This window comes from Chlorocebus sabaeus, chromosome 11, assembly GCF_047675955.1.
Source record: "Chlorocebus sabaeus isolate Y175 chromosome 11, mChlSab1.0.hap1, whole genome shotgun sequence".
NCBI classification, from domain to species: Eukaryota; Metazoa; Chordata; class Mammalia; order Primates; family Cercopithecidae; genus Chlorocebus; species Chlorocebus sabaeus.
Window position 1 is genome coordinate 48,058,242 of NC_132914.1, and position 13,977 is coordinate 48,072,218.

Below are 13,977 nucleotides of genomic sequence, written 5' to 3' on the forward strand. Positions count from 1 at the left end.
ATTGCTGGGTCAAGTGGTAGTTCTATTTTAAGTTCTTTGAGAAATCTCAGCTGGGCATGTTGTCTCATGCCTATAATCCCAACATTTTGGGAGCCTGGGGCAGGAGGATAACTTGAACCCAGGAGTTCAAGACTAGCCTGGGAAACATAGTAAGACCCTATCCCTACAAAAAATTAAAAATTAAAAAATTAGCCAGGCATGATGGCATAGGCCTGTAGTCCCAGCTACTCAGAAGCTGATATGGGAAGATTGGATGAACTCAGGAGATACAGACTGCAGTGAGCCATCATTGCACTGGGCAAGAGAGTAAGACCATGTCAAAAAACAAAACAAGGACAGGCGCGGTGGCTCACACCTGTAATCCCAGCACTGTGTGAGGCCAAGGCGGGCCGATCACCTGAGGTCAAGAGTTCGAGACCAGCCTGACCAATATGATGAAACTCTGTCTCTACTAAAAATACAAAAATTAGCCAGGCGTGGACAACGAGAGCAAAACTTTGTCTAAAAAACAAAACAAAATGAAACACCACCACCACCACAAAAACAAGAAATCTTCAAACTACTTTCCATAGTGGCTGAGCTAATTTACATTCCCATTAACAGCGGATAAGCATTCCTTTTCTCTGCAGCCTTGCTAACAGATATTAGCAAGACTGAGGCAGGAGAATGGCTTGAACCCGGGAGGCAGAGGTTGCAGTGAGGTGAGATCATGCCACTGCACTCCAACCTGGGCAACAGAGCAAAAACTCTGTCTCTAATAAATAAATAAAAAGAAAAAAGAAGCAGAATGGCATTTCCTAGGTTTTCTTCTAGGATTTGTATAGTTTGAGGTCTTACATTTAAATCTTTAATCCATCTTGAGTTAATTTTTGTATATGGTGAAAGGTAGGGATGCAATTTCATTCTTCTGCATATGGCCAGCCAGCTGTCCCAGCATCATTTATTGGATAGAGAGTCCTTTCCTCATTGCTTATTTTTTGTTGACTTTGTCCATGATTAGATGGTTGTGGGTATGGGGTTTTATTTCTGGGTTCTCTATTCTGTTCCATTGGTCTATGTGTCTGTCTGTTTTTGTACCAGTACAATGTTGTTTTGGTTACTGTAGCCTTATAGTATAGTTTGAAGTTGGATAATGTGATATGCCTCCAGCTTTGTTGTTTTTGCTTAGGATGGCTTTGGCTATTTGGGCTGTTTTTTGGTTCCATATGAATTTTAGAATAGTTTTTTCTTATGTAGTGAAAAATGACATTGATAGTTTAATAGGAATATCACTGAATCTGTAGATTGTTTTGAACATTATTATATCGCACCATTGCACTCCAGCCTGGGGGACAAGAGCGAGATTTTGTCTCAAAAAAAAAAAAAAAAAAACAAAAGCCAGGTGTGGTGGTGTGTGCCTATAGTCCCAGCTACTCAGGAGGCTGAAGTAGAAGGATTGCTTGAGTCTGGCAGGCAGAGGTTGCAGTGAGCCAAGATTGCACCACTGCACTCCAGCTGGGTGACAAAGCCAGACCCTGCCAAAAACAAAAAAGATGAAAGAAAGAAAGAAAAAAGAAGAAAAAAGAAAGAAAAAAAGAAAGAAAGAAAGAAAGAAAGAAAGAAAGAGAGAGAGAGAGAGAGAAAGAAAGAAAGAAAGAAAGAAAGAAAGAAAGAAAGAAAGAAAGAAAGAAAGAGAAAGGAGGACAATGAAAATACATTTATAATGCTTTAATACAGTAAGATGGCTGCATACAAAATTGAGTCTCCATTTACAATAGCAACAATGACAAAAATAAACACTTAGAATATGCAAGAACTAGATGAAAACTTTAAGATGCTCTTTTTTTTGAGACTGAGTCTCGCGCTGTCGTACAGAATGGAGTGTAGTGGTGGCGCCATCTCAATTCACTGCAACCTCTGCCTCCCGGGTTCAAGCAATTCTCCTGCCTCAGCCATCCGCGTATCTGGGATTACGGGCATACGCCACCATGCCCAGCTAATTGTTGTATTTTTATTAGAGACGGGGTTTCACCATGTTGGCCAGGTTGGTCTTGAACTCCTGACCTTGGGTGATCTGCCCACCTCAGCCTCCTAAAATGCTGTGAGATTACAGGCATGAGCCACCATGCCCAGCCCTGTATCTGTTTTATACATTTATTTAAGCATACAAAAATCAAAATTTTGTGCATATGTGGTCACACATGCACACACACACACACACACACATACACGCACACACACATAAACCTGAACAACAATAACAAAAAGATGTATAATTGGACTGGGTGACAGAGTGAGACTCCGTCTCAAAAAAAAAAAAAAAAAAAAAAAAGAGTGAGAGAGATACCATATTCTTGGATAGGAAGACTATATTAGTGAACATAAGCTAGGTTTTGCTGTTTCAATAAAACTCCCAAGCCTCAGTGGTTTAAAACAACAAAAAATTCACTTGTTGCTCATACTACGAATTCATCATGGCTTGGCAGGGAGTGAACTTCCCTGTATTCTTTCAGGGACATGTTTAAAGGAACAACAATCACTTTGAACATTGTGGGTTATTATGCCAGAGGAAAAAGAAACTCTGTAGGTCATCAAACCAACAACGACAAGCTCAGCACAGAAATAACATATCAATTCTGCTCACATCTCATTGACAAGTGCTGGCAAACAGCGCTAATAATGACCTCAAAGACTGCATCACAAAAAATAAAACGAAAATAACAGAGAATGGAAGTGATCAATAGGCAGATCAATAGAAAATAATAGCCGGGTGGCCAGGTGCGGTGGCTCGTGCCTGTAATCCCAGCACTTTGGGAGGCCGAGGCGGGCAGATCACGAGGCCAGGAGATCGAGACCATCCTAGCTAACACGGTGAAACCCCGTCTCTACAAAAAATACAAAAAATTCAAAAAATTAGCCAGGCGTGGTGGCGGGCTCCTGTAGTCCCAGATACTCAGGAGGCTGAGGCAGGAGAATGGCATGAACCCAGGAGGCGGAGCTTGCAGTGAGCAGAGACAGAGCAAGACTCCGTCTCAAAAAAAAAAAAAAAAAAAAAAGGAAAAGAAAAAGAAAGAAAATAATAGCTGGGCGTGGTGGCTCACACCTGTAATCCCAGCACTTTGGGAGGCTGAGACGGGCGAATCACGAGGTCAGGAGATCAAGACCATCCCGGCTAACATGGTGAAACCCCGTCTCTACTAAAAATACAAAAATTAGCTGGGCATGGTGGCACATGCCTCCAGCTACTCTGGAGGCTGAGGGCAGGATAATCGCTTGAACCCAGGAGGCGGAGTTTGCAGTGAGCCAAGATCATGCCACTGCACTCCAGCCTGGGCAAAACAGGGAGACTCCATCTCAAAAAAAAAAAATTCCCCGAAATAATAGGTTGGTAATTTGTTAAGAATGTCAGGAAAATTGTTACTTGCCCTAATCCATTTCTGATATTTGCAACTTTTAAAAATCAGGACCAGGCCGGGTGCGGTGGCTCAAGCCTGTAATCCCAGCACTTTGGGAGGCCGAGATGGGCGGATCACGAGGTCAGGAGATTGAGACCATCCTGGCTAACACGGTGAAACGCTGTCTCTACTAAAAAAAAAAAAAAGTACAAAAAACTAGTCGGGCGAGGTGGCGGGCGCCTGTAGTCCCAGCTACTCCGGAGGCTGAGGCAGGAGAATGGCGTAAACGCAGGAGGCGGAGCTTGCAGTGAGCCAAGATCGCGCTACTGCACTCCAGCCTGGGCAACAGAGCAAGACTCCGTCTCAAAAAAAAAAAAAAAAAAAAAAATCAGGACCAGGACCTGCTGCTTGCTGCCTCCAGGTCACCCCAACAGCAAATTTGCCATGGCAACAACCTCCTACATAATCTGCCATCTCCCTTTGTTTTTATGTTTATTTGGTTGATTTTTTTATTTTGTTTTTGTTTGTTTGTTTTTTTGAGACAAAGGCACAGTCTTGCCTCACTGCAACCTCTGCCTCCCAGGTTCAAGCAATTCTTCTGCCTCAGCCTCCTGAGTAGCTGGGACTACATATGTGTGCCACCATGCCTGGTAATTTTCTTTCTTTTTTTTTTTTTTTTTTTTTTTGAGATGGAGTCTCGCCCCGTTGCCCAGGCTGGAGTGCAATGGCGCTATCTCAGTTCACTGCAACCTCCGCCTCCTGGGTTCAAACGATTCTCTTGCCTCAGCCTCCTGAGTAGCTAGGATTACAGGCACCCACCACCACGCCCAGCTAATTTTTGTATTTTTAGTAGAGACAGGGTTTCATCATGTTAGCCAGGCTGATTTTTTGTATTTTTTTTTTTTAATAGAGATGAGGTTTCACTGTGTTGGCTAGGGTGGTCTCGAACTCCTGACCTGAAGTGACCCACCTGCCTTGCCCTCCCAAAGTGCTGGGATTACAGGCATCAGCCACTGCACCCTGCCTGTATTTACTTGTATTTTTTTTTTATTTTTCTTTTCTGTTTATTTTTTATTTTTTCCTGAGATGGAGTCTTGCTCTGCCCCCCTGGCTGGAGTTCAGTGGCTCAATCATGGCTCACTGCAACCTCCGCCTCCTGGGTTCAAGCAATTCTGTTGCCCCAGCCTCCCAAGTAGCTGGGATTCCAGACACGTGCCACCATGCCCGACTAATTTTCGTATTTTTAGTAGAGACTGGGTTTCACCGTGTTAGCCAGGATGGTCTCGATCTCCTGGCCTTATGATCTGCCCACCTCGGCCTCCCAAAGTGCTGGGATTACAGATGTGAGCCTTTTTTTTTTCATTAAAAATTTTTTTTGTGGGTACATAGTAGGTGTATATATTTTGGGGGTACAGGAGATGTTTTGATACAGGCATGCAATGTATAATAATCATATCAGGGTAAATGGGGTATCCATTGCCTCAAGCATTTATCCTTACAGACAATCCAATAATCCAATTATATTCTTTGTTATTTTTAAATGTACAATTACATTATTATTGACTATAGTCACTCCGTTGTGCTTTCAATTGCTAGATCTTATTCATTCTATTTTTTTGTATCCATTAACCATCTCTACTTTTCCCCCACCCCCACTACCCTTTCTAGCCTCTGGTAACCATCCTTCTCTTTTTTTTTCTTGAGACTGGGTCTCACTCTGTCACCCAGGCTGGAGTGCAGTGGCGCGATCTTGGTTTACTGCAGTCTTGACTTCCTGGGGCTTGAGTGATCCTCCAAGCTGAACTTCCTGAGTAGCTGGGACTACAGGCATGCACCAACATGCCCAGCTAATTTTTTGTATTTTTTTGTAGAGACAGGGTCTCAATTTGTTGTCCAAGCTGGTCTCAAACTCCTGGGCTCAAGTGATCCTCCCCCCTCAGCCTTCCAAAATGCTGGGATTACAGGTGTGAGTCACTGCACCTGTCCCATCCTTCGACTCTTTATGTCCATTAGTTCAATTGTTTTAATTTTTAGCTCCCACAAATAAGTGAGAACCTGTGAAGTTTGTCTTTCTGTGCCCGGCTTATTTCACTTAACATAATGACCTCTAGTTCCATCCATGTTGTTGCAAATGGCAGGATCTCTTTTTATTATTATTATTATTTTTATTTTGAGGCAGAATCTGACTCTCTCACCCAGGCTGGAGTGCAGTGGCACGATCAGCTCATTGCAACCTCCACCTCCCGGGTTCAAGTGATTCTCCTGCCCCAGCCTCCCAAGTAATCCTGGGATTACAGGTGCATGCAACCATGCCTGTCTAATTTTTGTATTTTTTTGCAGAGATAGGATTTCACCATGTTGGCCAGGCTGGTCTCGAACTTCTGGCCTCAAATGATCCACCTGCCTCAGCCTTCCAAAGTGCTGGGATTACAGGCATGAGCCGCCATCCCTGGTCTCATTCTTTTTTATGCTATCTCCCATTTTAAAAATCATACATTTCTGGTGAACCAAAAATGATGAAAGAAATTCAGAATAAGTGGAAAGCATCACTAAACTTTTGAAGTTGATATTTTGGAGACCAACCATGATCCACAAAATATACTTGGCTTCTCTGCTGGAGATATATATGGATGAAATGGATCATGTTATATGTCATTTCTTATTTTCCAAAAAATATATCTCCTTTTGCTATCTTAAACAGGCTTCCTTCTCATAGACCTTATATAAGACAGTCTTTTAGAACATATGGTCTGACAAATATGAATATACTGCTGGGACAATGACAGAAAATATTTGCAATCAGAACTAAACCAGAAAACTAGACATGTAATAATTGTATCTACCTGGCATACTGGATCAGCCTATAGGCAATGTACTTGCGGAATAGGTATCCCAACTGAACCGTGTCCGTATGAAGTATCTCAATTATGAGAGTCCTAGCCGTTGTGTGCAGCTGTGAAGGGAGTCCACAAGATTTTATAGCCTGATTTAATAGTATCAGGTTCTTCTTCTGAGCCTCCACATCAACAAAATACCTCTTTTCTTCAAGTTCTTGAGGAGAGGAAGGGGGCACCATTATTTTGGGTTTCTTGGTACCTGAAACTGAACTCAGTATCCAGGGCTTGTCTATAGGAGGGAATCGGGATTTCTGGTACCATTCCAAAGGTGAAATCTGTGATGTTTTGAGTAGAGTAGTGAGAGAAGATAGTGATGTAGGCTTCATGAGAGTGGGAAGGGCCCCTTCACCAGTGTAAGGGGTTTGGGATACTGGGGTCCTGTATTTGGTGAGATGGGACTGAAATGTTCTAAATGATTCCATAGCAAAAGGATCTCGAAGTATCTGGGTTTCTTCGGAAGTGTCAGAGACCTCCGGCATTTGGAACTTCTTAGTGGTGAAAGGAACTTGAGCTACCTTGAAAGCTGGAGCACGAGGATGGATCAGTGCTGATTTAGATGTCAGAGAAGAAATAATTGCCGATCTTTTCTTAGCAACAGAAGGGGACCAACCTTTCTGGGGCTTTCCAGGGGCTGGGGACGGCCAGAGTGTGGGAGGATGTCTAGAGGTGGGAGGGATCCATAATGAAGAAGCTCGCCCAGGAAGGGTCCATGGTGCCAGATGCTGCCCAGAGGTAGAAGGAGCCTGCAGATAGGGAGATTGTTCAACAGTGGCAGGAGGCTGGAATTCCTGGAGCTGCTCAGAGAAGGTTAAGGGTCCAGATTCCAGGAGGTCCCCAGGGATGGAAGAGGCTTCAGGAACTAAGCGCTGCCCAGGAGAAAGAGGAGCCCAGAGACTTGGAATCTGTCCAGAAGTGGGTGGGACTCCAGCTATAAGACGCTGCCTAGGGGCAAGAGGGACGTTTGACATCTGAGGTGGCGGAGGAGTCAGAGAGGCCCTAGTTATGAAAAGCTCCCTAGAGCTAAAGGCCTCCAGTTCAAAGGGCTGCCCTGGAGTGGGAGGGGCCCCAGATATTGGGAGCTGCCCAGGGGTGGGAGGGGCCTGTGGTGCCGGGAACTGCGCAGAAGTGGATTGACCTCCGTATACCAGGGTCTGTCCAGAGGAACGAAGAGTCTGTGGTGTCCCAAGCTTCCCAGGCTCAGAAAGAATCCCCATTTCTAGGGGCTTCCTAGGGGGAAAGGGGCCTTGGTTGAGGGGAACCCTTGATATCGGCAATATAGAGGACTTCTCAGCAGTAGGAACTGATGATGCCAGGGACAGCCTAAGGCTTGGAGACAATCTTGATATGATGGATTGCCCAGTGGGGAGAGAAGCCTTCGGTTTCTGAAATGGTTTATGGGACCACTGGACTTCCTTAAGGGTGAGGGGCGATCCCAAGGTATGGGCTTTATCTAAGGTGAGAGGAACCCCTAACTTCGATAACTGTTCTTGAGCCTGTTCTAAGTTGATAGGGGACTCCAAAACCTGGGTTTGCTCAGGGGTAAGAGTGACAGCTGACACCCAGGCATTTACTGGGGTGATGGGGACTCCCAGTGCCTGGGCCTGCTGAGGGGTGAGAGTGATCCCCTGAGCCTGCATCTGCTGAGGGGTGAGAGGAATCCCCAGGGCCTGGGCCTGCTGAGGGGTGAGAGGGATCCCCTGAGCCTGCACCTGCTGAGGGGTGAGAGGGATCCCCAGGACCTGGACCTGCTGAGGGGTGACAGTGATTCCCTGAGCCTGGGCCTGCTGAGGGGTGAGAGGGATCCCCAATTCCTGAGCCTGCTGAGGGGTGAGAGGGATCCCCAGGGCCTGGGCCTGCTGAGGGGTGAGAGGGATCCCCAATTCCTGAGCCTGCTGAGGGGTGAGAGGGATCCCCAGGGCCTGGGCCTGCTGAGGGGTGAGAGGGATCCCCAATTCCTGAGCCTGCTGAGGGGTGAGAGGGATCCCCAATTCCTGGGCCTGCTGAGGGGTGAGAGGGATCCCCAATTCCTGGGCCTGCTGAGGGGTGAGAGGGATCCCCAGGGCCTGGGCCTGCTGAGGGGTGAGAGGGATCCCCAATTCCTGGGCCTGCTGAAGGGTGAGAGGGATCCCCAATTCCTGGGCCTGCTGAGGGGTGAGAGGGATCCCCAATTCCTGGGCCTGCTGAGGGGTGAGAGGGATCCCCAGGGCCTGGGCCTGCTGAGGGGTGAGAGGGATCCCCAATTCCTGAGCCTGCTGAGGGATGAGAGTGATCCCCTGAGACTGAGCCTGCTGAGGGGTGAGAGGGATCCCCAATTCCTGGGCCTGCTGAAGGGTGAGAGGGATCCCCAATTCCTGGGCCTGCTGAAGGGTGAGAGGGATCCCCAATTCCTGAGCCTGCTGAAGGGTGAGAGGGATCCCCAATTCCTGGGCCTGCTGAGGGGTGAGAGGGATCCCCAATTCCTGGGCCTGCTGAGGGGTGAGAGGGATCCCCAGGACTTCGGCCTGCTGAGGGGTGAGAGGGATCCCCAGGGTCTGGGCCTGCTGAGGGGTGAGAGGGATCCCCAATTCCTGGGCCTGCTGACGGGTGAGAGGGAGCCCCAATTCCTGGGCCTGCTGAGGGGTGAGAGGGATCCCCAATTCCTGAGCCTGCTGAGGGGTGAGAGGGAACCCCAGGGCCTGAGCCTGCTGACGGGTGAGAGGGATCCCCAATTCCTGAGCCTGCTGAGGGGTGAGAGGGATCCCCAATTCCTGAGCCTGCTGAGGGGTGAGAGGGATCCCCCAGGCCTGAGCCTGCTGAGGGGTGAGAGGGATCCCCAATTCCTGAGCCTGCTGAGGGGTGAGAGGGATCCCCAGGGCCTGGGCCTGCTGAGGGGTTAGAGTGATCCCCTGAGCCTGGGCCTGCTGAGGGGTGAGAGGGATCCCCAATTCCTGAGCCTGCTGAGGGGTGAGAGGGATCCCCAGGGCCTGGGCCTGCTGAGGGGTTAGAGTGATCCCCTGAGCCTGGGCCTGCTGAGGGGTGAGAGGGATCCCCAATTCCTGGGCCTGCTGAGGGGTGAGAGGGATCCCCAGGGCCTGGGCCTGCTGAGGGGTGAGAGGGATCCCCAATTCCTGGGCCTGCTGAGAGGTGACAGTGATCCCCAATTCCTGGGCTTCCTGAGGGGTGAGACGGATCTCTAGTTCCTGGGCCTGCTGAGGGGTGAGAGGGATCCCCTGAACCTGGGCCTGCTGAGGGGTGAGAGGGATCCCCAATTCCTGGGCCTGCTGAGGGGTAAGAGGGATCCCCTGAGCCTGGGCCTGCTGAGGGGTGAGAGGGATCCCCAGGGCCTGGGCCTGCTGAGGGGTGAGAGGGATCCCCAATTTCTGAGCCTGCTGAGGGGTGAGAGGGATCCCCAATTCCTGGGCCTGCTGAGAGGTGAGAGGGATCCTCAGGGCCTGGGCCTGCTGAGGGGTGAGAGGGATCCCCAATTCCTGGGCCTGCTGACGGGTGAGAGGGATCCCCAATTCCTGGGACTGCTGAGGGGTGAGAGGGATCCCCAGGGCCTGAGCCTGCTGATGGGTGAGAGGGATCCCCAATTCCTGAGCCTGCTGAGGGGTGAGAGGGATCCCCAATTCCTGAGCCTGCTGAGGGGTGAGAGGGATCCCCCAGGCCTGAGCCTGCTGATGGGTGAGAGGGATCCCCAATTCCTGAGCCTGCTGAGGGGTGAGAGGGATACCCAGGGCCTGGGCCTGTTGAGGGGTAAGAGTGATCCCGAGAGCCTGGGCCTGCTGAGGAGTGAGAGGGATCCCCAATTCCTGGGCCTGCTGAGGGGTGACAGTGATCCCCAATTCCTGGGCTTCCTGAGGGGTGAGACGGATCCCTAGTTCCTGGGCCTGCTGAGGAGTGAGAGGGATCCCCTGGGCCTGAGCCTGCTGAGTGGTGAGAGGGATCCCCAATTCCTGGGCCTGCTGAGGGGTGAGAGGGATCCCCAATTCCTGGGCCTGCTGAGGGGTGACAGTGATCCCCAATTCCTGGGCTTCGTGAGGGGTGAGACGGATCCCTAGTTCCTGAGCCTGCTGAGGGGTGAGAGGGATCCCCCGGGCCTGGGCCTGCTGAGGGGTGAGAGGGGTCCCCCGGGCCTGAGCCTGCTGAGGGGTGAGAGGGATCTCCAGGGCCTGGGCCTGCTGAGGGGTGAGAGGGATCCCTAGTTCCTGGGCCTGCTGAATGGTGAGCATGATCCCCTGAGCCTGGGCCTGCTGAGGGGTGAGCGTGATCCCCACTTCCTGGGCCTGCTGAGGGGTGAGATGAATGCATCTTGTGAGAGGCTGTCCAGAAACAGGAAGAGCTCCAGGCGAGGAGGGCTGTGGGGAGTGGGGAGGTGTGATTGATACTGGCTCCTTTTCATCAGGAAGATTTTCTAATGTCTTCAGATTCCTATGAAACTCTTTTCCTTCATATAACCACGGTACATCTTTCAATACACTCTTCCACCTGGGAGATAATGTCATTGGAGTTTGGGTGACCAGTTTTTCTAGCTCTTTAGGTTGTGTTTCCTTCATCTGCATCTGCTCCTTTGTTTTGGTCTGCCTTTTGAGATCCTCTAGCCCCCTCTCAGGCTTCTGCTTTTCCTTCCCTTTCTCCCTTCTCATGTTTGGCCCCAGATGTTTCACTTCCTTCTCAATCTGCCTCATCTGTCCATTCTCCTTTTCCAAGAGCAACCCTTGTGCTTTCATTTTTCGGGTGCCTTCTTCCAGTCGCTGCAGACTTGACTTTGAAAGCTCTTCTTCCTCCTGTCCTCTTTGCTTTTGCTTCTCCTCTCGCTCAGCCTGCTTTGGAGTTGTCTGTTTTTGCTCTTTCTTCCACATCTCTTCTTTCTGCCACTGTTTCTGTTTCTGTTGTTCTTGCTTTCCCTCCTTCATCTGGAGCTGCGCCTTTTTCTCTTCCCAATTCTCACTTATCTTCTCGTAGCGCTCCTTCAAGAGATTTCTTTCTTCCAGGAACCGCTGTTTGAGACTCATGCCAGACATTTGTTCTTGACCCTCTTGCAAATATTGCTCCCGCCTTTGTTTTTCCGTCTCCTTGTGGTCTTTCTGTACTGCTGAGACTGTTGGAATATCTCTTTCACTTTCTATTTCAGCCAAGATCATTTGCATTAAATTGTGAATTACTGGATCTGTGCTCTCATGTGAGAGGAAGGTACTGCTTTCAGACTTTGCACTAATTGGTGACTTCTGAAAATGCAATCCTGGCATAAATGAGACTACCTTTTTTTGTTTTATAGGTTTCTCTCCAACTCGTTCTTCCTTTTTTATCTCTTTGTATTTTCTCAAGATTTTAGTCACAGTTTCAGCCACTTTTTGGAAATATTCCTCCATTTTTGCCTTTATGATTCCTAGTTTTTCAGCTTCTGTTCTTTTTAATAACGCCTCTTCTTTCGGAACAGTCTTTTTGTCAAAAGGCTTTCCTGTGTTATCAATTTTCTGTTTTAGGAAAGCCATTATGGCTTTCTGAAATTCTTCGAGGTTACTCTGTTCACTTTCGCCATCTGGACTTTCTAGAACTCTAGTAGATTCTGAAGTCTCTTTAGCCACTCTTGAGAGTGATTTAACAAGTTGGTGAGACTTGACTTGTTTGGTCAACGCTCCCTTCTCTTCAGTTGTTTCTTCTTTGCTTGTGGTAGTTCCTGAAGAGATACGGTGTTTCTTTCCTTTTATTTTTCCTTTCTGTGGCTCAGCGGTATCATCAAATTGGATCATACTGAGTGACTCCTCTAGGCTGCTAATTTCACCTTCACCCTCTTTGTCCAACGACTCAGTGGTGGGTTCCACTTTAAACTCTGCTGCAGTTGGGCGTTTGTCAAATGGAGATTCACGTTTGACCGTCCTAAATTGCTCCAACATCATACTTGTTCCACTTTTGCCACCTTGGCTCTTTGTTTCAGTTAAAAAGAGATGTTTTCTTTTTGCTTCAGTGGGTGACTTTGATTTGTCTTCAGGAAAGGATTTCATTTCTTTTCTTTTCTTTTTCAGTGCTTGTAACTCATAGTATTGACTAAGTTTGCCCTCTGAGACTCTCTGTCCACCTTTACTATCACTCAGATTTGGTCCAGAGGTCTCAGATACATGTGTGCCTTTTGTGTGCTTTCTTTTCCATGACTGATACTCGTCAATCTCATCTTCCTGAAAGACATCACCTTCCTTCAGTGATACGTTATCTTTAGTGCTATCTTCAGAAATATCTTCAGAAGCAACAGGTTGCTGTTGCAGTTCAGCTAAATCTGGAGTTCTTTCAGCTTGGGCTGTATATGAAATACTGGACTCCCATTTTATCCCAGAGTCCTTGGTCTCTTTTCTTTGGACTTCATCTACAATATTTTCAAGGTCCTTGTCTAAAATATTGCCCATATTGTCCTCAATATCACCAACTTTGATAATGGCCCTGGATGACTGTGGAGAAGGTCCAGGTAACACTTTCAAGGTTGATGATGTGGACAATATTGCATATGCTTGTTCTGTAACAGTTTTGGATCGAATAAGTTGTTCACATTTTTCTTCTGCATCATGAAGTTTCTGCTGAAGCATTTCATTTTCGTTACTGAGATCTTGTATTACCTTCAGAGAGAGCTCCTTTTCTGCTTCACTTGTCTCATGTATACACACAGTGGAACTTTGGAAGTTAACACCTTTTAATTCATCATTTAGCATACTCAAAGCTTTAGAAAGGTTTACTATTGTTGATGATATATATTTAATAGCATTGTTTTCCAATGTACTGAACATTGTGGTGCCTATGAGTTCCTGTAGCATACCTTGGATTTCTGAAACCTTTGTATTTGTTGCAAATTGATCACTAATCATCTGATCTGGTCTTAAAGCATGGGCTGTTGAAGGTCGTTTTATAACTCTTTCTTTCCAAGATTTCCATAGAGTACCTCTAGATACTGAAGAAAAAAACATAAAACAGTGAGATTGCATTTTTTTCTTTTGCATTGTGTTCTATCTATGTTTAAACCTAAGGAATTTAGCCTAGATTAACTATAACTAATTAAATATAAGATAAAGATTAATCTGAAAACTTTAGCTCTAAAATAAACAGTATTATTTTTAAAGGAATGACTCTTTTCACACAATCACCTAGAACTTTTTCTTTCTTTTTTGTTGAGAGGGGATCTCCTTATTTCTCAGGCTGGAGTGCAGTGGCATGATTACTGCAGCCTCAACTTCCTGGGCTCAAACAATCCTCTCACCTCAGCCTCCCTGCCTGAGTTGCTGGTGTTACAGGTGCAAGCCACAGCACCTGGCAATCACCTAGAACTTCTACCTCCAGAGTTTAGGACATGAATTCAGCTGTGACCTCAACTTAATTTTAGTTACAAGTTTGGGGTTAGATATAATGTATCTAAGACAAGGCCAGGGCTTGGTGGTTCACACCCGTAATCCTAGCACTTTGGGAGGCCGGGGCAGGCAGATCACCTGAGGTCAGGAGTTCAAGACAAGCCTGGCTAACATGGCGAAACCCTGTCTCTCCTGAAAATACAAATATTAGCCAGGGGTGGTGGTGCGTGCCTGCAATCCCAGCCACTCAAGAGGCTGAGGCAGGAGAATTGCTTGAACCCAGGAGGCAGAGGTTGCAGTGAGCCAAGATTGCGCCACTGCATTCAAGCCTGGGTGAGAGAGTGAGACTCCGTCTCAAAATACATACATACATACATACATACATACATACATACG

The 13,977-nt window shown here is 47.5% G+C and overlaps 1 protein-coding gene across 1 annotated transcript in view; it reads right to left on the reverse strand.

Moving 5' to 3' along the window:
* Positions 1–13,977, reverse strand: part of FAM186A (family with sequence similarity 186 member A) — a 75,517-nt gene that overhangs the window by 17,594 nt on the left and 43,946 nt on the right. Inside the window, exons 4-8 of the mRNA XM_073021335.1 lie at positions 9,997–13,187; positions 8,989–9,384; positions 8,047–8,664; positions 7,311–8,010; positions 6,218–7,205 (exon numbers count right to left, since the gene is read on the reverse strand). Of these exons, the coding sequence (XP_072877436.1) occupies positions 6,218–7,205; positions 7,311–8,010; positions 8,047–8,664; positions 8,989–9,384; positions 9,997–13,187 (5,893 nt within the window). The remainder of the gene's footprint in view (positions 1–6,217; positions 7,206–7,310; positions 8,011–8,046; positions 8,665–8,988; positions 9,385–9,996; positions 13,188–13,977) is intronic.